Source organism: Chaetodon trifascialis, chromosome 12 (assembly GCF_039877785.1).
Source record: "Chaetodon trifascialis isolate fChaTrf1 chromosome 12, fChaTrf1.hap1, whole genome shotgun sequence".
Classification (NCBI taxonomy): Eukaryota; Metazoa; Chordata; class Actinopteri; order Chaetodontiformes; family Chaetodontidae; genus Chaetodon; species Chaetodon trifascialis.
This window is the reverse complement of record NC_092067.1, coordinates 21,829,201-21,854,255: the sequence shown is the minus strand read 5'-3', so window position 1 is coordinate 21,854,255 and position 25,055 is coordinate 21,829,201. Positions and strand designations below refer to the sequence as shown.

Here is a 25,055-nt window from a genome sequence, read left to right as displayed (position 1 = left end):
CAAGAGGCCTTTGTTTTGTTTACACTTTTCTAAATATAGTTTTTCATTTTCATATATTTTACACTTCAGCAAATGACACGGGGGCTTGAACCCAGTGCATTCATTATGACTCAATGTCGGGCACTAAGCTATGCGGACATTAATGCAGGATTCACCGTTCATATATAACACTTTAGTACCATCTCTCTGACTCATGAGAAACATGCCAGTCCTCAGTGTATCAGACACATCAATCAGATTTTTTATTTAACTTTTCCTCATGATCACAGATTTCAAAATTCAGTCATTTTAAATCACTCCAATGGAAAATTATACACTTCATAGCAAACATTTCCCTCTGTTTTCCTAGAGCTTTTGGCACAGAGCACAAAGTAAGATCATGTTGGGGAAGCGTGGGCGTGTTTTAAAGTGTGTTGTGCTGACAGGCAGGGTACAGGTCAATGAATCTATAAAGGAAAGAGAGCATTCAAAAATATCAATGAGGAAGCAGTTCACACAGCGCACTCTACCACACTGGGAGATCATAAATCAATAGAAACCTAAGGTCCACCATACACAAACTGTGCTTGAGGCTACAGCAGAGGTGTGTGTTGGCTAATCCGTTGCTTTATGTTCTTGCTGCAGTTCCACTTGCGATGTTTCCACTGTCAATTTTTTATTCTTTCTTCTTTTTCCTTCCACATTTTCACGGTCCTGCCTAGATGCAATCAATGTAGTAATTGTTGGTATGATGTCTTTCTATACGGTAAACAGCATGGACATCGTGTTTGAATGATAAAAACCATAGAGGATGTAAGGATTTTTGGTTAATTAACTGTCTGCACTCTCCAAACTTCTGCCTGTGCATGTTGGCCTTCAAAGTCCTCACGTGCAACACCCGTGTGTCCTCTGGCATTTCTTCATTTTAGTTTCCTTGGTGATGGAGGATGGAAGCTGCAAACAAAACACCATCACAGCCTGTTCAAATTGGGGCCTTGACCTTCCTGCGCAGTGACCGTCATCTCTGTGTTGTGCTGTCTTTCAGTCCCCTGTGCTGCCAATCTTTAGCCTGTGACATCATTATCACCGGCATTTTTCCTGCTGGTTCAGTGTGCATTATGCTAAGGAAACGTGGCTTTGTTTCCCCATTCAGACGGGCGACTGAGCTATGCCAAGGCATTGAGGACCTGAGGCTGGGGTGTCTGATACGAGCAGAGGGAAGGGAATGAAAACTGAAACCAGGCACATTCTACTCCCACCAGAGCTTGACAGTGTGACCATGAGCCAGCTTGATTCAGAATATATATTTAAAATATAATAGACATCAGTTAAAATCAGGCATCTGAGAGAAATTAATTTAGTGAACTTGTCTTGACATTCTGACAATCAACCGACTGATTCATCTGACTGTGTACTGTATGTAGTTACAGTGTATGTATATACACAGAAAATCTGATATACCTGGGTTCCTTTACAGGCTGGAGGAATTGTCCTTTGTATCTTAGCCATTATGTAAAACAGGCCTCCTGGAAAAAATCAGCACTGCTTTTCATTCCTGTGTTGCTGCTTGCTGTCAGTAGTGGTTATTTTTACGGTCTCCAAAAATAGATGCCATTTTTTTGTACTTGTAGTAGCAATATCATCACATTCAAAACTCTTCGAGGCAGTTTCTCTCAGTGAAGTGATTTTTGTAATATTTACAGTGTCTTTCCACTAGTCATCCCGTGGTGAGCAGTTCGGCCCCTCTTTCCTCTGTAAACCACATAAAAGATTTCAATCCATGTTAGACTGTTGGTGTAACAATAGATGCAAGCTGTAAAGGTTTCACACTTTTGTGCATTTAAGCATCACTGAAGCAGGTTTTAAGTTTATCTCGTTTAGCTCCTCTTCAGGGCCAATTCTAATGTGATTCTGGTCCTGTTGAAATCCTTGTCCCAAACACTCAGGAAAAGAGATCCTTTGGTCACTGAGGGTGAATTTGACGCAACCTTAGGGCCAAAAAGTACCTCTTGTCTTGAGTCATGTGACCCTGCCCCTGCGCTCCCCTTCACTACACAATCCCCTCACTGCGTTTGCTTCTCCACACCACCAGTGCCGTCATGAGGAGGGTGACCAGGATTGGCACTACAATGAAGGGACCCAGGATGCGGTTGGGCGGGTCCCTGAGAAGCCGTCCCGACATCGAGCAGTCGTGGAAGTAGTGCTTGTGGACCCCGATGAAGAACTCGTCCACCAGCCTGTTGGGCCAGAAGCACTCCATCTTCAGGGCCACCAGGTATGTGCAGTTTGTCAGCTCGCCGTAGAACCTGCATGTCGGTGGCACAAAAGAAAAGGATTGCCAGTTAGACAGCGAGGAAAAGAATTTGCTAACCACGGCACATATGCAGACACCAGTAGCAAGTCGTTTTTGAAATAATTGTTCCTATGTTTGAGATCTTGATCTTTCATTCAAGTGATCAATTAATTTCTCCAGCATAAATCATGTATAATAATAAAAAGGATGTGTCAAATTAGACATCTTAAAATACAAACAATACAGATGCAAAAAATGCTATATACATATATATGGATGTATATACTATATATGTTTTGCTTGAGTCTGATCCAACAGTGCTGCAAACTGTATTCTCAATTTAAGAAAACCAAATACACAACATTAATTTCAGTAAAACGAAAACAAAGAATTTAAGCAAGAGCTTGGAAATAGTTGTTCGAATAAGATGTAACTAGGAGCTAACAGACTGTCCAGATGGCTCAGAATCAAAACACTTGTCCTTCACTGTGAGAGACCCTCAAGAAAAAAACAGCGAGAGGGAAGAGTCTTGTACTAATAGTCTATTGTTTAGACCCAGTCTATGCGTGTGTGCGTGCATGTGTGTGTTGCTCCTCCACGGTGAGTCGATCTCAGGGGTTCACCAGGCCATAATTGAGGTAATGACCCATGATTATTACTGACACACAGAGGACACTGCAGCTGCACAAATTAAGGTCAGATGCATCATAGCGCTCATAGTTCAAGCAGCAGTGCACGCTCACAGAGACCACACACGTATGCACACTTGCACAGTGAGTTAATTGACTGACAGCTATCTGCTTATATACTTGTGTTTCTGTCCACCTTACTAATTGAAGTCAAGTGTTCCCTCTTCTTTCAGCCCTGTTTTGGTCTCCACTAATTCCTTGAGAGAAGCATCTTTAGTGGCCAAATGCTCAAATATGTTCACCGACTAGTCGCTAGCTTTGATCGTCTGCCATTTGGTGCTTTGCAAGTGGTGTGCAGTGGATTAATCAGAGCTTTTTATGCTGCTACTGGAAACTGATTCTAATATTTTAACAGCTTTTGATGATGGACCCCATGTGAGGTCCTACTTTGTGGAATAACTGTAGATGTAAACAGCTCAGGGCTTCTTGGCATGGGATCAGCTGCACAGAGAACTGTGGTTGCTTCGGGTGGCAGGTTCACTCTGTCCGGGGGTGTACTTCCTTCCTCGGCTTTATCCTTGAAGTCTTACAAATCAGTCGTGGAAAGAGGAAAAGAGAATTCTGGTCCTGCTGCCGGTCTGATGAGAACTGAGGTTTCTGAGGATGTTTGTGAGTCATCGACTGAAAGAAGTCGCAGCAGTTGTTAAGGCAGAGGCGGCGCACACAAAGAGATGTAGTTGTTTAGTATTTCACCTAATGCAGCGACGGTCAGTGTCAAATTAAACCTGCAACTTCTTTGAGACAGTGTGTGTGTGTGTGTGTGCTGATGAATATAATCCACCAAGTCATTTATTTTTTAGCCTTATTAAAGTGTATACAGAGTGAATCAGCACCTGTGATGTAAAGCCAGGACAGTTACACATGGTGTTGGTTAAAGTGATGTAAACTTTGTTTCATAGGCAGGAGGAGAGCGCACGTATTGCCCATGATGTATTTATACATTTTTCCCAATTAATAAGAAAGACAGAACTGGCAGGCAGTGGAAAGGGAGGGAAACAACATCAAGGCAGTCAGAAGGAGTGTGGAAATTTAATTTTCATTTTATGCCTTTTCTTCACCACTTCTGTCTCTCATGCTGGCATCCAGAGCTCATCTTTATCCGAACGCTGAGTGCCATGACCGATACTATTACCACAGATACTCTGCTTTAACTGTATACTAAAGGAGGGCAAGTTGAGGATTAGAGATGTCAGTGGTGATGGCACCGAGACACAGAGCTGACTGTTCCTCTTTTACAGTGTCATGCAACTTTCAGGAGAAACTGGTTTCAGTGGTGGACACTCATTAATACAGTCTTACTTGTTGTTTTCTCTGTGGGAATCAACAAACAGCAACAACTGCGGAGTGATCAGAGGGTTACTGCTTTGATTTGATTCGCATGTTTTCCATTCAATGCTGAGAGCAGAGAAAATGTGAATTTTTGAGACTCTTTTGATTACATTACTGGGATTGACAAAGGCCAAAGTATTAAGGTTTCTCAGAAAGCCAGACACCCTCATCCCATTGGACGCTGGATGCTTATATTTGCACAACCATTCTCCAACTCATCTGCTCATATGAGTGCCGTTGCCTGATTTGTCTATTCCAGACTGGATTTGCCATCTCAGTCTAAACCTCGGGACAGCAGACAGAAGGTTTACACAGACAGCTCATCTTATTTATACAAAGAAATGACGTGGCTTCACGCAAGGTTTGCTACTCTAAACAGTAACAGAGCATCTTGCTCTGGCACCCATTTAAAATCACTTTAGATCTCCTGATAATCATACGCTGGTCTTCTGCAGAAGCCTTTTGTGTATGCTAATGAAGGTTAAAGCATTCTCTAAACCCAAGTTGATGATCCTCGGGAGGGAAATCAGCTCATGCAGTATCCCTTTAGACACATGTGCCCTCCACAGCCCGCCAAGTCGAATCCTCTGAATGCGACACCGCATCCTTTGCAAACTTTATTTCACCCCTTCAGGAATTTTATGGAAATGACTACACATAAACAAGATTTAAAGTACATCGAGCTGTCTGTTTGGGTTCTTAACAGCTTATGTTTTCTGCTGTTGTGAGTGCACTTTTGTTCACTTTCACATCACTTTGGCAGCAAGTTGTCAGATTGTACACGCCGGTAAGAGTGTGAGCATGGTTAAGACTGTGCGTGACTGTGTGCCCACTCTCACGTCAAGTGCTTTTCAGCGTTTTTTTTCATTTTTTTTTTTTAAATCCCAACAAGTGTGTGGGAGATGCAGTTTGCAAATCAGTCAATGTGGTTTTTAAAAGAGGATGTTAAAGAGCTTGAGAAATTAATCTGCAGATGTAATCTCCAGGTACATATTTGCACATGTAAATAAAATATTTGAAGAGAAATTTAGGGATGTGTGTAAGTAGAGAAGAATAATCAGCTCATAATGCACAGACGGGGAGAGATGGAAGAACAGAGCATGGCACATATAGAGTGATAGAGAGTGACCTGACCATACTTATTGATGATGAAGGCCAGAGGGAGCTGAATGAGGCGGGGACATGCTGTTTTCAGTAGTTTGATCTGCTGACTGAAGAGCACAGTGTGAATAAAGCCAGAGCAAAGCAGCTCCAGTGACTTCAGAGACGAGTCCAGGCTGGTCCTTTATTCCCCTGACGGTCAGCCACAGAGCAAAGTGTGGAAGGTGGACATGGTATGAAGCTGGATGGATGGGATTACATGCTGTTGTCCTTTCAATGCAGGAAGACAGGACTGGGCCCTGGAACGATAAATACGATCTCTGCCGAGGAAGAACCGATTCATGTCTGGTGCAGATCCAGGTGCAGTTTAAAACCGCCTGTCAGCCTATAGAAGCTTGTCTTACAGTGGACAATCGATATTTTCCACCGAATTCTTTCACACGGTTTGGAATAACGTTGTTAAAATGACATCATTCTGTCACCTTCTTTTAATATGTCACATTTTTCTGAAAGTCTGAAAAAGAAAGGTCCTTTGGGAAACCTGCTTAAAGTCTAGCGTTGATGTTTTGTTTGCTATTGGCCTCCCTGACAACCTCTGAGTCATATTATATTTAGGGGCAGGTTGTATTTAGCAGTGTTAAACCTCTCTTTGAAATTACCGTTGGTGTTCACACCAACTGTAACCCTGCATGAAAAACACAGCCCTCTTCTTCATGTGAATGAAACCGGTCACACAACGTATTTCTATAGTTTAGCTTGAAATCATCACAAAACAAAAGGTAAAAAAGGAAAGGCGGTCTGAGAGCGATGACCTCCGCCGAGGTCAACAGACAACTCTTTCTATGATATGCAAATCTGTAAGTGCAAACTTCACTTGCTTGTTCTCACGAAGTGTAAAGTTGGAGCATTTTTCCTTAATATGTCTGATGGAGTCACATTTGGATGTATTCCATAGCCACTCCTTCATTTGAGAAAAAGCTTTCCGATAATGAAAGCACCACCGAGCGCTCTGTAACGGCTGCTTTCTGTATAAAGTTTGAGCAACTTCGTGAGTTGGCTGTCCCAGAGGATCACTGGTACCTGTGATGTGGAGTCACTGTATTTCTAGAATTTGCTGTTTTGTCACTATTGATCTTCCCTACAATCTACTCAATTTTAAGATGTATGGCTTTTATTCCACCTGGGCCAAAATGCCCTATCTGGCAATGTTAACAGAAGTGAAAAGTAATTTGTGTATCTGCCTCGTGATTTGGATCCGCTCCTAAATTTATTTCTGCAATCCTGCTGACAAACAGAACTGAAAACGTAACCTCCTTGGTGGAGGTAATAATACCTGCCGCTGTGACAGCCTTTCAGAGCTGTAATATCTCAGAGTGTACTGTGATGTGTTTATGCATCTAATAAGCCTTGAAACTGATGTATCCATTACTCAAACTGGACTTCCTGGACTGTATTTCATTGCAATATGCTCCACCTATGCAGCTGCCTGCAGTTTTTTAACAAAGGGCTGTTTTTTTAACTTAATCCCAGTAAAAGATATTGGATGCATCAGTAGGTGCTGTCCCCAAGAAACACTGCACCACAGTCCTCAGTGTCTTATATGAGACATATGTAAGAAAATGAGACGAATAGCATGAACACTTAATTGTAAGAAAGCACATAATGTGTATTTGTGAGAGTAATATAGAAAATAAAGAGCTGCACACTCTTTTCTGTCAGGTGGAAATAGCTTAATTTAATTTTGAAATTAAGCATAATGATAATTAAGCCGGCTGCACGGTGGCGCAGCAGGTAGTGCGGGTGCCTCACAGCAAGAAGGTTGCCGGTTCGATCCCCGGGTCAGGCGGGGCCTTTCTGTGTGAAGTTTGCATGTTCTTCCCGTGCATGCGTGGGTTCTCTCCGGGTACTCCGGCTTCCTCCCACAGACCAAAAACATGCTCATTAGGTTAATTGATGACTCTAAATTGTCCGTAGGTGTGAGTGTGAGCGTGAATGTTTGTTTGTCCTTGTATGTGCCCTGCAATCGGCTGGCGACCGGTTCAGGGTGTACCCCGCCTCTCGCCCATTGTAGCTGGGATAGGCTCCAGCCCCCCGCAACCCCGAAAGGGATAAGCGGTATAGATAATGGATGGATGGATGGATAATTAAGCCTAATGCTGATCTTCACTCTTTCAGGCTTGTTCCACTCTATGAAGAATAGGCTGATTGGAAGTTTTCATAAGTGGTTACATTAAAAACTGTGTTTACAACAGTTTTCCAAAGAGTTCCTGAGCCCATGTGTTAATCTCCTTTATGCAATCATGTGTTCACAAAGTGGTGAACCTCACTCCATCCTCCCTTATGAACGACTGTGTCTTTCCAGGACGCCCCTTTCATACTTAATCACAATACTATCACCTGTTACCAATCAACCTGTTTACCTGTGGAATGATCCAAACAGGTGTTTTTGGAGCGTTCAACACCTTTCCCAGTCTTTAGTTGCTCCTGTCCCAACTTGTCTGAAATGTGTCGCTGCATCAAATTCAGAATAAACAGATATTTACAAAAATGAAGCTGCTGAGCTTAAACTTTAAATATATTGTGGAAAGGATTCCCATGGGATGATCCCATTCTGTTTTAGTTATGTTGTACAGAGCGTCCACACTGTTTTTAAATTAGGGTTGAACCACGAGTTAATCTGTTCAAAGACCACATGAAACATCCCTAAATATAGAAAAACTAAATATAGTGCAGATATGACACAAAGCTCTCAATCAGCAGCGATACTGTCATTGTACTTCCGTTCATTCTGAGAACATCTGATAAGAAAAGCGAGAGATCCCCTGGAGAAGGAAAATGGGTCATGAAGCAAGAAAGGATTGCAGCAGAAGCTAAGAACCGGATGAAACCTACAGAGAAAAACCTATTGAAGATTAAACAGCATTGTCATATTACACACAGAATACACATCTCCGCTCATTTAGTTCCATTTCTGAATTTCTACACATGACCCGGTGCCTCGGTACGTCTCTATGCCCCGTGATGCTGAACTGTGCTTCACCACCTTGAGCTGAATCTCATTAGAGAAGCTCCTCTTCATCGCTTGCAGTTAATGTTGAGAAAGTTTCTGTCACGACTGCTTGCAGAGATCACGTCAGAGCAGAGAGGGAGAGATTCCTCCCTCTGAGACCAAAAAAACCCCAAGAAAACAGGCCAAACTGTCGCTACTGAGAACATCACACAAAATGTTCTTTTTCTCTCTACTTTCTTATTCTGCTCACCTCCTGCATCCCTTTTCCTCTGGGGGAGATTTAAGATCCGAGTTTCTGCACGAGTGTGTGTGTGTGTGTGTGTGTGTGTGTGCGTGCATGCGTGTGTGTGTTTGTGGGTATTACTTATGATGCAGAGATGTCTGGACTTGCCTTCCTTGTGGGGACAAAAGTCCCAAAAAGGTAAATCATTATATTTTAGAGAGAAGAGTTGGATTATGGTTATGATAAGTCTCCAGGAAATGAATCTAAGTAGAAAAATATGACGCACTGTGCGTGTGTGTGCGTGCGCGTGTGTGTGCGTGCAACCCTTTCCATTTTGTACATGACAGTAAAAGTGCTAAAATATTTGCAAAGTTTGAAAGATGTTTTTTTTCGAGTTGTGTAGTAGTTTCTTGTTTCTGGCCCCCAAAACACACACACACACACACACACACACACACACACACACACACACACACACACACACACACACACACACACACACACACACTCATTTTTGCACATATTTGTTCTACTTCTGTTTTGAATTTCTATTTCCGAATCAGTCGCTGTCACGATGTGAGCAGACGGTGGGCTTGGTGTGTGTTGACGTTTGTTGTTGACACGTGTGTGCTTGCGTTTGTGTGAATACCTGCATGTCTACTGTACACGTGTTTGTGCTGGAGTGCTTTGTGTGTGTTTATGCTGGGGAATTAATTGGCTTCTGTGACTGTGTTTATACAGTTTATCCATATGTGTGTACAAATGTTTGTTGTGTCCGTACTGAAATGTCCCTGTTAGACCAGGACACATAAACTGACTCAGTGGAAGATGTTTGCCACATGCTTACGGCTAGAGCAGACTGTTTACTGCACATTAAAGGTTTCCTGTGGAGTCTTAGACCTCCACTGTTTTTCTATGAGTGGATCCCCGTTTTGTTTATCTTGTGCATGTGCATGAGGATGCACCTATATACACACAGGGCTGTACACACAGGTGATGTGACACGTATTACTAGCAACGGTATTCCACTGGTTTACACAGATGTCAATAGAAGGAAACAACCAGCAATTGCAGGAAGACTGCTAGCAGGTAAACATGGATATAAACAATGCTGAGCTTCAAATACATTAAAATTCGGCTTTTCAAATCCATGTTTTATGAGGAAAGACATGCACTTGACGTGACAGTGAAGAGGCAGACTGGCCATGTGTGGTACGCACTACAACCATTCAGCTAACAAGGCCTTCCATGATGTGTGTATTTTTAACATATAGCACGACTAAGAGACAGTTAAATATGCAAAGTTACCTTGAGTATTCAACATTATCTTCAGCACCACGGACAGACGCCTTTAAGGCGCTCTTAGCAGCACACATGTGCACTCGCTCTTCATGAAAAAAGAAAAGAAGGTGCTATATATTGCCATTATTTTTGCAAAACTGATTATTGTGCCTTCAATAACAATGGCAGTTTAAAAATAGGATTAAAACCTGTTTCAACTGACTAACCCAAATGAACATTACATTTAGGGCCAGATCTACTGATTTTCTGGGGCAGCAGCTCGGCTATGTTCAACTCCAGCTGACAAAAAACCTTCACAAAAGATCACTCTTAAAAGTATAACATCATATTCTCTACAGTCTTTACTTGTAACTATTATTGCAGAGGGAAGTCTGTAATTATATCAAGAGCACTTTTCTTAACTGTCTTTGCTCTGAGTTTAATTCTACCATCTTTTTCAGAATATATTGTAATAACACATTGTCACATACATCTTCATAGAATTTACCCAAACGCTTGCAGTGAGGGAGCGATTGAGCTTCCTTTAAGTGCCTGGGAGGAAAAACTCAGGCCATTAAAAGCACTGTTGCTCTTTATTATGATCTGAATTTGTCAAGAAATAAAAAAGAAGACTGCAGTGGAAAGCCTGAAACTTGTGAACATTTCTACATTAAATATGTTATCTTAAGAACAGCCATATGCCAGATGCCACATTATTCAAGAGGATGTTCTATATAGAGATCGATGCTGTAACTCCATCTGTATGTGAGAAAGATAATGCATTGTTTCCAGTGATGGGTGTCATGACAAAGGGACACAGAGAGGGAGGGAAGGTGAGAAGTAAAGGTGCAGAATGCAGGGGAAAACAGTTCTGGGAAAACCCATCCTGAATTCCTTTCCTGCTTCATCTGAAACCCAGTGGGACCAGTGAGTCATCAGAGTCAATGTTTGCTGTACTGATGCAGAGGCTCAGAACAAGGAGATGGCTCAATTAGAGCAGGGAAACACCTTTCGTATGTTTTTCCAAGGGCTGTGGTCACTTCCAAATCAACGTAGTGGATGTGTGCAAATGCCAGTGTATTAATAATAATATCCAATAATACAGGAGGAGGATATATAATGGGGATTATGTAAAGAATTGGAACCGTACCGCAGCACAGGAATACAAAAGGAGGTGATATGTTTGTTCCCTGGAACGAACGAGAACAAATGTTTCCCCTCTCGAGCAGCAGCTGAGGAATGTGAATGTGGAAGGAAATGTCTCCCAGACAGTTTGATGATCTTCAAAAACGAGTGACTGCTTTTATTAAACTAACTTACTAAGCTAACGGGGGCAATCTTCAAATCCTAATGCTATTAAACGTGCATTGCGTAACGGCTGCAGTCGCCCGACAATCCAGGGATCGCTGGATGTCGTCCAGTCATTAGAGCTGTAAAAACATACGGCAATCCATTTCTAATCACCGACTAATCAGCCGTTTAATCACAGAGGTCCACGGAAAGGGAACTTCAATTAGCTTTCCACACTATTGAGCTCACTGGATTTTTCTGGCCTGGGTTCACACGTAACCTGATTTGAGCTCACTCACAAAAAGGTTTTTAAATTATTACAGACGGCTGACAGGCATGCATGACTGACTGACCAAAATACCCTCAACAATCACGCAGAAAAAAGAAAAACGCTTACAAAACCAAGAAACACAGCTATTTTTACACAAAGAGCCGGCAATAAGAAAAACAGAGACAAGGGCAAGGGGAGAGAATTAGACCTTAATTAGGATTAATCACAGCATAATATCTGTGTTTGGAGTTATTGGGAAAACTATTCTACTGTGTTCTGATCCAGAATTGATGTCATACCAGTCACCAGCTGCTTTTCTGAGCATTTACACAGTATAGGAAAGGAGTAAAGCACATTAATTAAGACTTTTAATGAGTGCTATACATAAGGTTCATATATTAATAAGCAGAAGAAAAAAATTTTACGCTAGAAAAAATCTTCTCCTCGGAGAATCTGTGTCTAATTGGTTTGTTTATGAAGCAAATGAAAGCTAAAATTAAAGAAAGTTGTTTTTGCAGTGTTTATGAACGATGCATAATGCAGCAGGAGTTGTGTGTGTGTGAGTGTGTGTGTGTGTTGGAGGCTGCGTTAAGCCACTGCCATGCTGAACACAGTAATAATGTTCCACGATTAACCGACTAACCCAGCAGACAGAGCGGACGGACGAGCAGATACAGCCCACGGGGTCGTGCGCTCCTCAGGTTGGCAGATGGGTAGACTAAAGCAGAGTTAACAGACCTCATGCATATTCAATCGCAGCAGATTATCTCAAGTTGTTGATGTTGAAGTTTTGAGAAAGAGACGGAGGGCAGCCTAACTTCTTTTTTTTTCATCAAGTGCTGATTAGTGTTGCAGCAGAGCTCAACTCTTCCATATTTATTTCTCTCATACCTCAAACAGAAAAAGTACTCAGGTTCAGTTCAATCGATTTGCAGACAGCTCACAGATTATCGGGACGCTGCTGTAGTTTAACATAGCTTTTGTAAAACTACATCTTAATGCTTTACAAGACTAAAATGTAGCACAGGTAGACAGCAGCATAGAAGAGTCATAGAGGCAGCAAACTGGCTCAGTCAGGAACATAATATCCATCTAAAATTAGCTAACGTTAGCTAACATTAGCTGTTCCGCGTTGTCAGAACATAAAATCGAAAATTGAAATAATAAACCGTACAGACCGCTTCATAAATCACATGACACAAATATGCCCAAAAGAAAGAAATCTTTTACAGTTTTAACTGTAATGTGCTTCTGTTATCTCCAGGTGTGGACACACGTCCTGTGTTACGCCTTCCCTTATTGAACAAGCTAGAAGTTGTCAGAGCCACAGTTATCAGTTGATCTACGTTGTGCATCAATGCCTGTTTCTGTTCCGCCCGCACACTCAGAGGCTGAAAGGATAAAAGATTACTTCCAATTCATCTCACACAGCCCTTTTGAACAAATTCAGCATACTTTGACATGATTTAGGGCTGCACAGAGCAGTGAATAATGATGTTCTGCTAATGCTCTTATGAGGGGAAACAACTATGATTGAATATTTTCATAATCACTGTGGTCAATGGATTAAAAGACAGATTCTTGCTGCAGTTGTTTTCCAGAGGGCCTTTTTCTGTTACGGTGGCTGCAGAAAAGATCACTGTGAAGTCTCAGACGCTTAATAATTGGAGTCGCACCCATCGGCTTGAAGCAATTAAATTGTTACTGTCTTTGTTCAGAGATGCCGTTGGCGCTGAGTAATTGGACATGACAGAGTACCAAATCCTTTATCAGTCTCTATTTTCTCTCCAGCAGTTCTTATCTTACCAATTTTTTCAGCTAAATTTGTTTGCATGAAATCCATTTTCCACTAAAGAGTTTCTGTAACGTGGAATAACTACGGTGCGTACACTTTCTTTGGGGAGCCTTTACAAACCATCAGCGTTACAAGTGCAGACTGAATGTGTGCACATCCTCCTGACGCCTGCAGCGACTTCAGGGTTTTGTGTGTTATTGAGCCGTCTGTGGTGCTCTGACCTCACGCAGCTGTTATGAAGGAGCTATGGAAACTTCAGCGAGGTATTGAATGGCCGAGTGAGGTGAAAAGCATGATGGAAGTGAAAGATGGAGAGTGGAATAAAGTTTTACAGTTAAGCCAGCACCAGTAGTGCACTGAGGACATTTACTCAAGGTACTGTACTTGAGTATTTCCATTTTATGCAGCTTTATACTTCTACTTCACTACATCTCAGAGGTAAATACTGTGATTTGGATTTTTTCTGATACACTGAAGGATGAAGTGTTCCTTCCTACGGCTTGAGATAATTCCCAGACTTCTTCAGATAAATAAACTGTTTAAAAAGCCTCTTGGATTATTTGGAAAAAAGAATGACCACAAAGCTGAAAACAGGCTGTTTTTCAGTGATTCTCTCAGGATGGACAAATACATGATGATGTTGGAGAATATGATGCATTGCTGTAGATTAAATTACCCAACAGTATATAAAGTACTTAAAATTAGCTGAACTTTAAATATCTATAGCAATAAAACGCAGCATATACAATCCAAAATCATCAGATATACTGACAGTGAGCACTTACATTTTGCCAGTAATACATACTTTTACTTAAGTAAATTTCTGTATGCAGGACTTGTATTGGAGTATTTTCACAGTGTGGCATTAGTACTAAAGAAAATACTTCTTCCACCACTGGTTAGCACTTGTGCGGTTGGCCACTGTGTGTTAAGTCTGCCTCAAAATGACCAGTCAACAGTTTGATACCTGCTTCTTCGCCATAACTCGCCTGACGCTGCCTCTGATGACTAATCTGAAATAAATGTTTTGTGCTGAGCTTGATTGATCATGCAGCATCAGCAGGAGCACAAAGTCATATCATGTGCATATAACTGAAGGCAGAACTGTGTGAGGTTTGAGAAATAATGGACAAAAAAATAATTAACACATGTTTTCTGCTGCTGTTTTTTTTTTCATTAGCAGCACATTTATAATCATAATGACGTATAAAAGAATTGTATTCCACGCATCTGTTTGTTTCTGTGATCTGCAGAGTGTCAGATGAGTGGTGCACACCCAGAGTGCCTTCATTTTTAAAGCAACATGCTGGATTAAGTTCAAATTGAACAAAGATGGTGACATGTTATCATTCCTGTCTCCAGTTGGACGTCTGTGTCCTTCCATCTGCCTTCCATCTGCATGAACAGACTTGTCATATTTTCCATCTGCTGAGTGTCTGGTACAAACCTAGGTGCTCGCAGACCGACGTGATTAACTGCAACAATTATTCTCCTCCGAATTATCGTACAACTAAACTCACCATCAAATGCGTGCACCAAGCGGGTTTATCAGCAAACCCCATGTTTGTCAGAGCAGAGCCGGTATGAGAGTCTGAATTAAAGATCAGCGTGTCCACAGATTGACTGTGCCAACCACTTCCTGCACCGATGCAGAGACAGTAAGAATATTAAAAATGAATTCGTTTTTAGAGTTTCTCCTCTTTGCTGCTTCAGTTCTGCACATTTACATAAATGTCACTGTCTTTGATGCTATCTACAAAGAACTGAAGTTGTCTATTTTTCCTTTTATCCAATTATTGCTGTTGCTTCTTTCAGGGTAAAATGACAACACTGGTTTTCTAAAGGCTTTGCAGAGGTGATGGGGTGACTGCCATCTGTGTCGCAGTGTCACCTCCCTGGCCAGTGCTGCTGGAAGTCATTAGACAAGCCTGACAGCACATGCTTTATTGATTCACTGAGCTTCAAATCCAGCGGTAAACATTTGAACATGAATTAGTATGTACTGGCTGTATTCTAATATTGGAGTTTGTGATTTTGAGTCATGCACACTGCATGCAAACAACTGCGTTGTAGTGAGCGGCACAGTAGTTTCACCACAGCTGAAGCAAAGTGACTAAATGCATAGATGCTTCTCAAATATTTCGTGACTCTTGCTGCTGCTTCACATGTCTGAAAGCATGTTTCCAGCCTTCCAGGCAGCCATTGATTTCCATACATTTCCATAAATGTGAAGAGCAACTGGCAGACTCTTAAAATTTGAGCTGTGTACTCTATCACAGCAAACAAGTTTGCAGATGCAGTTGAGACTTTTCAAATAAATCCGCACTTAAAGCTGTATGAATATACAACATTAACATGTAGGGCATGCAAAATAAGAGAATTTTAGATGCATTTTTTGAGATTTTTTTTCATCCTGACAGCAATGCATAAATCAAATGCTCTGAGAAAAAAATTTCCCAAATAAAATTCAATATCTGTGGCTGTTGCAGGCCTGTAATAAACCCGAGTGCATTCAGTGACCTAGGTGGCATGTGTATTATTGAGGAGTCCATGGTACTCTGACTGCACACAGCAGCTTCAGGGAACCAAAAGCTATGAAAAGTTCAGTGAGAGATTTAATGGCTGAATGAGGAAAAACCGCCTGAGCGCTCCTTGCACATGACCGGAGTCTTCCACATAAGATTGCAAAAGCGGGCTAGTTGCAGAAAAATGGCAGAGCACGTGCAGTGTGATTGTGGCAGGAGTCAGGCAGTGAGCGTTCATGTGTCCTTCAGGAAGTGGTTTGGAGGAGGCCTGAGGGGTGAGCTTTAATGTAACATGGACAAAATCTCATGTTGACCTGAAGGCCAGACATGTTGTTGTTCATAGTTTAGTGCACATATATATCCATTATCACAGGTTTATCTGTTTATATTCATTTATTTAAGGCTGAATTCCATTTGGCTGCTTCACCTTCAGGGTCCTGGTATTGTGCATGCTGGCTGATTGACTTACTAGGACACTTTAAGGGAACAGATCCATGTTTAATGTTGTTATTAACGCCTTTGCTTTTCCTTCTATGAGAAGTCAAAATGTCTTCAGTGAAAAAGGTAAAGTAAAACAGACTTTCCCAGAAAATTCTACCAGAAATGCTTTTTGTATTTGGATTCTGTCTGTCATATAATAATCGTTTCTGTCTGCATCTCAAATTGACTCATTAATACAAAAGACTGGAGTGATTTCCTGCTATTAAGCTTTACTGTGGCTGCATTGCTTCTGAATGGGAGTGAGACATCTCTGTATTGAGTGGTGGGTAATGGGATGGTGACCTCTCCAGGGCATTTCTCTGCCCTTTTCTCGTTGCATGCTGGGATTTGATGTAGACGCTGCAGCATATTGACAGGAGAACAAATAGTATCATGAGTTGAGGGGCTGTGGGAGTACAAATGTATTAGGGATGTCACGAACTAGAAAGGGCGCAGATAAACATGCAATAGCTTTGCATTAGCATCAGTGAGACACAGGGGTATACTGCATATTATAAAAGCGGCTATAATGGGATGAGATGAAGTCAATAAAAGCCGTTAACATGTGGTGCTGAACAGGGAGGAGAAGATAAGGCTCATGGTGGTTCTCTTTTTCAGAGATGACATGATTTGTTTAATTCAAGTATGTTCGAATGCGCAACAAAGGCAGTCATGCAAAGTCACTTTGACACTTGAGCCGTTTTTCTGTGTGAAAGCTTGTAAAGTGTAATGGAACGAGGTGCATTCTGGGATCCGAGGCAAGGACACTCACACAGAGACACGTACACAGACGCCGAATGTCATTCGAACTGAAATAGAAATCCCTGGTGGCATCTTGGCCAGGATGCAGCTTTTCCTCGAAGGGGGAACAACCGCCTTGATACTTGACCTTAAACTCAGCTGAGCTGTTTTTGACATTTCAATCTTTCACTCACCACTTTTTTTTTTTTACATTTTGTTGCTTTTTTTTCTATATTCAGTGAGGAGATTTGACACAAAAAATGAAGGGAAAAGGTCAGTCAACAAGTCAGAAAATCCTAGATACTGTTTCTTTAATGGATCCTGTCCAACAACTAAAGACCAAACTGTCCTCGTTAAATTTAAGTTTTTCAGCCACACTGCTGCAAACAAACCTTAACCGCCATGTTTTTTACTCTAGGATTATAGATTCTGCCTCTAACTTTGGTACATTTTTATTTTTTTGCCCATTCACGTAAATATTTGTGTAAGTTTAGCAACTTCACTACTTCCTCCACTGTTTCTGGACGGTTGGCAGCCAATTCTCCAGTACCTGTCGCTTGCTACATGCACCAGGATTATATAGATGGAAGGTGTACAAGCTGACTAACAGAGGCCCGTGAATAGAGCCTTGTGGTACTCGTATGGTTCAGACTCCTGCTGATGACAATGCAGTATTCATCCAAACACAACGGATGCAGTCTGTGTATGATTGCATCCACATATGAGTAATAATAGACTATTTATATTTAGACTAGTGCAAAACCGTGGCTGACAAACTATTAAAGGCCGTGCAAAGGCGAAGAACCACTTTGCCCAAATCAATGCTGCAGCTTGGTTTTTCCACACCTGCTATGACACAGCAGTTGGCTCATGCCCAGCGCTGTATCAAAGGGATTGCACAGCAACAGTTTGTACTTCTCATGAGAACAGAGACAATGCTGCTCATGAGACTAGGTCAAACCTATTGGAGAATCGCTTAATTGGGGTACCCTCCAAGGTTGCTGATAGTGGGGTTATGATGGAGTAACGAGCCCTCAGCGGCACCTCGGGGTAGCAGCATGATATCATAATTCATTCTGAAGATCAAGCGGGGGGTAGTATTTATGCTATTATTGAATTGTAACGGTGCCAATAACTGGCACTCAGTTCGTAAGAGCAATTTTGAAAACCTGTGGCGCCAGACGTCTTTTACAGCGAGTGCAAAGATAATATTTGTACACTAACAAAAGATCTCTGTTTATGCCAGAAGCGTAGAGCTTTTGTTCTCCGCACTAACCGTCTCTCACCCCCCTCCATTCTTCCCAGTCACTCTCTTTCTCTGTTGTCTCTCACCCAGTATCTAATCAGCTGTTGGAAGGTGACCAAAATGTCAGACCACTGTGGAGACCTCCAGCCAGAAATAAATAAATCTACTTCTTTTTTAAGATAATGCTTCCTACTGTGGACTATCTTTCATTTTCTTGACTGCATGAGCAACGATGATGAGCCTGATTTTTAGAGTGTGTGGAGATCATTGTGCTTCAGGATGAAACTGTTCATTCAAAGCCTCAATGTGAAGCGTATTGTGTGTCGTTCGTATTTGTGCGAATGTAAATCTGTTTGTCTTTGGATGCCGCTCTCTCTTTGTGTGTGTGTTCATCCCACTCACTCGACTGTGTCCTCCCAGCTACACCAGTCTTTCTGGTCCAGCTCCTGCATGTCCAGTCTGAACTTGGCCAGGCAGAACTCCTCGATGGCCAGCTCGTAGTGGGGTCCACACCCGAGGGCAGACACACACTGAGACACTGCCGAGGGAAGAGAAATGTGGATGAGTGGCAAGAAAGTTTTTCTGATCGTAAAAAAAATGGAAACCAGCCTGTTTAAAGGTTATGATGGGGTGAAAGCACTTTGGATTGAAAGCAGCTTTGACCTTAAATGCTGTCGTCTCTTTTTCCCATCTGTGGGACATGACACAGAAACACCATCTGCTACCACAGTGGTGGGTATATCTCTGCCTTACAACCAACACAGTGGAAGATGCACCGAAAAGGAACATTTCCAGGGAATTCTTGGTGGATATTTAAAGAACATTACATGCTGAGCAGGAAGCTTTGGACTATTAACTCAAAGACTGTGTGCTGGTAAAGAGACAAGGTCAAAAGATCTGAATGCAGCTAAGAAAGGAGAAGATAAAATGAGACTTTGATGCCTCATGGAGGCGAAACCACAGTCATAAACTGATAACACTGTTCAGCACTTACTACAGAAAATGGATCATGCGATATGTGAGCAGAATATGAAGCTAAAACCTGCAGCCGATTAGCTTAGCTTAGCATAAAGACTCAGGTAAGGGGGAAATAGTAAGCATGGCCCCAAAAAGAGTTGAAAAAATCCACCTGCCAGCACCTTTAAAGCTCAGGAACTAACCTTTTTACCTTTTTAACTTAAGATAACCATCTTGCTATGCTGTCGTATTGCATGAACGTACAAGGGTGGTATCGATCTTCCCAAAATGTCAACACAATCTTTAAAAAAAACCCCTTCAAATATAGCCTGAACAACCGCTGTAATTATTGGAGTTATGTGCAATAATTACCCTTCCAGAACAACCATCTGTGTAAAACAAAGATTTCAGTAACTACGTTTTTGTTTTTTAATGAGAATTTTCTCATCATCATCATTTACTTTGTTGCTGGAAGTAAATCAACAATATTGAAACATTTTGATGCAGATGTCACATTAATAAACTCGTCACGTCTGAAACACACTCCCTCATCATCCTCACTTCCTCCTAATTCTCCTCTTCCTGTTTCCCTGCAGCCTCAACTTATTTCCATTGCCTACGCTAACTCTTTTTCGTCTTTACCTCCCTTATTCCCACAACACTATTTCTTTATGACCAGCTGTGTCTCGTCTCAGGGAATCTGTATACGTCTATATGCAGTACACATCTATTCATCCCTCTTGTGGCAGCTTCCTTCTTGATCTCTTACAACTTTCCTCTGTCTCGTCATCTCTCTCAAGCCCCCTGAGGGTTTTGTGGAGGCGTTGACACATCAGCTTGGGTATTTCTCGCTCATTCAGAATCACTAATGTCAACTGTATTATGTGTGCAAATGCATGTGTGTGTTTATGTATCGATGTTACGGTGCAGAGGGGAAGTGGAGATAGAAACAGAGATATAAGAGAGGATCCATTTTGAAGATGGGAAAAAACTTCAAAATAGAGACAAATAACTTGTTTACTTTCCTACAAAAAGTCCAACTCCTGCTGTGAGGAGAGAGGATGAAAAGGTTTATTTGCATGTCGACACAACTCCAATCAAACAATCACAGATCGAGATCAAGCGTGTTTGTGAAAGCCACGCACAGGAAGGAAGAGCAAGAGAGTTGAAGTCTCCTCTGCAAATCAGATTTTAGAGGTTGTTTGTGACTGACTTCCAGCAGTTTATTGAGCTTTCTGGTCTGCCTCTGCATGGTCGAGCTTGGGTCAGGTTTTGCGACTACTGCTTGATTGGTTGGGAAAGCTCATGGTCGTGGTTAGAAGAAGGCACCTTCTCATGAAGTGAGCAAACATGAAAGCAGTAAAATAAATAACCCAAATCCGTGATGGCCCTCAGGCCAGCTCTACATATTCACATAATAAATCTATTCCATCTGAGTGGGCTAATTGAACCATGCTAATGATGGCTCGTTTGCATGCATGTTGATTTGAGCCTGAAGGACATAAGACCAGAGTCAGAAATTACAATAAAGGCATCAGTTTTGCACCAGAACAACAGAATAGTGGAAAGTAGTGTTCAGTGATAGTTAACATTTAAACATGTTTTGCTTGATGGGAAATTGAACATGAATAATGACGATCACAATGACAACTTTTAAGAATTGAGACAATTTAGACTTCAGAATGAAATGAGAAAATGCTGAGAAATTAATGGCACATATTACTGAGAAGCTGTACTGCTAATGAAACATTCTAGACAAGACGTCTGCTCACTTTGTCATCAAAATGCACACATTTGACATATTGGAAAATTGACATATTATGCACTTTTATAGAACAACAATCTGCAGGATGAGCACAGAGACAGCTCTGCCTTTCTAACTGAACTTTTTCTTACTGTATGTTCAGCACTGTTGCCACATTTTAACCATTTAAATTTTATTTTGCCCATTATCTCCTCTCACTTTTTAAATAACCGCATCCCTGCCAGTAACCGATATCTGAAGGCAGCAGTGTCCTAGCCAAAAGCTTCCCATTTGGTTGTCTTCAAACCAAAGTGTTTAGCATAGCAACACATGATGTACAGCATCTGGCTCCTGGTGTGTGGAAACTGCGCATTTATCCAGCTGCCGAATGGAAAAATACAAACATCCCAAACAGCCTGTGACAAAGAGCTTTTTTCACTCAGCATGAAGCGCCTTGTCCTATTGCTTGCATGTGTCTCTCCTCGTCAGATCAGTGTTATACAGCACACTGGAGGAAAGGTCACGATTCAGTGATGATTCTCCCATTTCCTCCTGCTAAGACATCGATTTGGAGCCGGAACTGAAAATAATGCACCTTTCAGCCTGACATTAACTCAGGGTGCATGTGCATCTGAATGTTGGTTTGACGCTGTCTGCGATGCGTCCCAGTTCCTCCTCCTTCCTCAACCTCGTCTCTACAAAACGACTTTCCCGATCATGCTGTGGTAGGAAACAAAGAAGCTGTGATCACGGACGCATGTGATGTTTTTCAATGCTACATGTCGGACTTTGACACCTGAGAACATTTGCATCCTGCGTCATGCAGATGGTTGGCAATAAATGAGCTCCCAGGTCAAACAGCAGTATGCTTTACTGTGTTAGAAATCAAATTAAAGTAGAGAAGTCGTTAAACGTACACTTTTACTTCTTGTGCTTGATTTAAAGTATGTTTGACATGTACTTTTAAAAAGTCCACTTCTTAATATATATCATTAAGTTCTATTTATATGTATTAAAAATGAATATACTAATTCTGCAACACTTTAAGAGGTATTTCAAAGTACTTATAAGAAATGAACTTTATTGTAAGTGTATTATAAATTGTACCCAAATGTTCTTTTGTGTATTAACTTACAAATACTTTTAATAGTAATAAAGCAAACATTTGTGCCAATTTAGCAACTGTTTACAGTTGAGGTATATTCAAGTACTACTCAAATGATATTCAAGGACTACTTAACACTTAATAATAAAAGTATGATTTAAATATAGCACTTTTTCACCTGGGCTTTGTCAGGGATTCAGGAGAGATTGTGGTTTTGGTGAAATGTTGATCAAGTAAACATCTTGTGCGTCACTGCGAACTCTCTCACTTTAAACCAAGACTGCGATCTTTCCCTAATCTTACCACCGAACCATAAATGAGCTGAACTGACCAGTCAGAGCATCCTTAAAGAGGACTGCAGCTAAAAACGTGTTTCAAACAGAGAAAAAAGCAGCACAGCACAAATGGACAGTATGAAAAAAATGTGTTTTTTAAACATGTAAACCTTCGAGCAGACGCCTAAAGTTAAAGTATGAACCTGAAAATGAGCTTAACATGGCCTCTTTAATGCTGCAGCCCCACAGCTAAGCAAGGGGTGTTTGTGGTGTGAAATGGTGCAATGGGAATGGCTAAATTAAGGTGTGTGTGCGTGTGTAGGTGCAGCGCTGTCCACAGTACTGAAACATACGGACAGAACAGTCCCTTAGATTGGTTTCTTAGCCTGCGTGCATTTTGTGGATGTAAATCGAACTTTCAACTCTAATTCCATTTTGACTCCATCACAACAATCCACATCAACGAGAGACGGACAAAACATACACCGCAGCTTCTATGTGCCTCCACTGGTTGATTCTGAGTGATTATTATTGTGGCCGCTCTGAATGATAAATGTACATAAATAGTGCTTTTTTTGTGATGTCAGTTGGTTTAGTTTGCACGGGCAGCGCCTGGCGCTCTATTTTTGATGCATTCCTGTCACTTCTTCTCTCTGCCTGACCTTCAGATTTACAAATAAAGCACAGAGAAGGGGGCTCCTTTCACTGAACCCATTCTTTGCACGTTTGCTTGTTTGCTTTACCTCAGCAGATGTCGACCTATTGTAACACTCTATGAGGACAGTACCTTCTGTTTTGATGGGGGAATCTCTCACCAGACTCCAGAGATTTTTGAGAGGAGCTTTGGAGTGAAGCCCGCTGGGACACGGTTCAGTATGTGACACTGGGCTAAATAAACTTGACTTAGCCTGACTTGACCCAGGCGTGAAGGCTGCTTCTGGAAACACAAACACACTCTTCGTCAACTCGTCTGGTTAAATAACATCCAAGAACAAGAGAGTGGACATGAAGTTGGAGGCATTCCTGTAAATAGACAGTGGACGACCTTTGACCTGGCACATGCTGCCTCCTCTCTGCTCTCTGTGGGGTGTCTCCCAAAATGCACTGTGTTCAAGCCCAGCTAGCTTAGGGGGCTCTGTATGCGCTTTTTTGTGTGTTGTGTACATGTGTGACTCTGTGTGTGAGATGGATTTGGACTATCCGCCTATTTATAGCACATTTTGCTCGCTCTTCATCATCATCAAGGATGCGTTAGAAACTAAAACCCCAGAAAGAAACTAATCTGATCCTACAGTAAGACAAAGGGATCTGCATACTAGGTTCTCATTAGTGGAAGAATTTCTCTACTTGGATTCTTTTCATTTGTTTATGCTGACAGAGGAAAACATGTCAGAGCGAGGAGATGAAAGAGGCGGTGACCATGTGTTTGCATTTCGTGTCTGTGTCCACGGCGATATGAGTGTTTGTGTATGTGCATGATAGCTTTAGCGCTACAGCTGTGACAGTCCTGACCCATGCAGTTTCTTTGCCCTCTTGAATACCTCAAAGCCTGTATTTGCAGAGTCAACAGTCAGGCCTGCAGACACACTGCTGTCTTCAAGTCTAGTCTGACAGCTGTTGATCTGCTGCAGTACCACCATATTGCCAGCTATTACTTGTAATCATATCTGGAGCGTTTCCAAAAACAAGCCTCTGAGGCGACGAATGACATGTTGAGATGCTCTGAAATAAACAGAAACAAGCACAAGATGTTAAAAACTCAAGTCGTTACATAGGGAATTGGTATGAAATGAAAAGGCAAATAGGCCAAGCTGGAACACAGATGAAAGATTCAGGTACTACATGCATATTGAAAGTGACTACAGACAGAGGGATGCAGCAGACGTGCAGCTAATGACGAGTCTGGAGTGAAGGTCTAAATATAGATGAGGCAGGGGAAAGGGATCATACTTCACAGCACATCTCAGCTCCGTGGGATTGAATTTTTTTTGCATTCTCAAACACCGACTCAACCACTAAGTGCAAACGGTGTCATGTGAAAGACATTTCACCAAGACATTTCTATGTAGCTCAACCTGTCCTGGCAACTTTGTGCAAACAAGTGCGAGCTTGAAACTGGAAACGCAGCACAAAATAGCACATCGTTACAATCAAAACCGAACCAGATGTGATCAGAAAGACGACTAAAATTAGTGTTGCTTCGACTCAGGTGCTGTCAGTGTTTCAGCAGTTTTAGGCAAACTATGGAAATTACAGACACAGCAAGGAATACTTACAAATTCATTTTATTCCAGTCTTCCCACAGTTGAGAACGGGAACTCTGATCTGATTTTAGCTAAAGGATGAATTTACAATGGAAATAATTGAATTACAAACCAGAGCAGATACAATCCAGAACCGAGACCAACAGCAATGAACATCTTTTATCTGCCTTGTGCCAATCTGTTCAGTCAGACGGTGTATTTATCATGAATTTCTAACATGTTCCTCGGCAGCATCCCACAGTAATACACACAGCAGCAGGGGTTGGCAGAGTAAGCAAGCTCCTGAGAGAAAAATGCAAATTTAAATGTACTGCGCGATGATGCCTTGATGAAGTAGATTGAGGGTGTTTTGAAAGTTTCAGTCGTGGCCTCTGCAGCACACAGTTTGGTCCTCAGTGACAGGAACCATATTGAGACTAAAGCGCTACAAAGGAGGGGGGTTTCATCCACCCAGCCC

General features: G+C 41.7%; 1 protein-coding gene across 1 annotated transcript in view; it reads right to left on the bottom strand.

Annotated features, from left to right (window-relative positions):
• Positions 1-219: 219 nt before the first annotated feature.
• The window catches only part of ramp1 (receptor activity modifying protein 1), a 50,167-nt gene continuing 25,331 nt past the window's right edge, over positions 220-25,055 (bottom strand). The window contains exons 2-3 of the mRNA XM_070975427.1: positions 18,656-18,791; positions 220-2,285 (exon numbers count right to left, since the gene is read on the bottom strand). Of these exons, the coding sequence (XP_070831528.1) occupies positions 2,030-2,285; positions 18,656-18,791 (392 nt within the window). The 3' untranslated portion in view covers positions 220-2,029. The remainder of the gene's footprint in view (positions 2,286-18,655; positions 18,792-25,055) is intronic.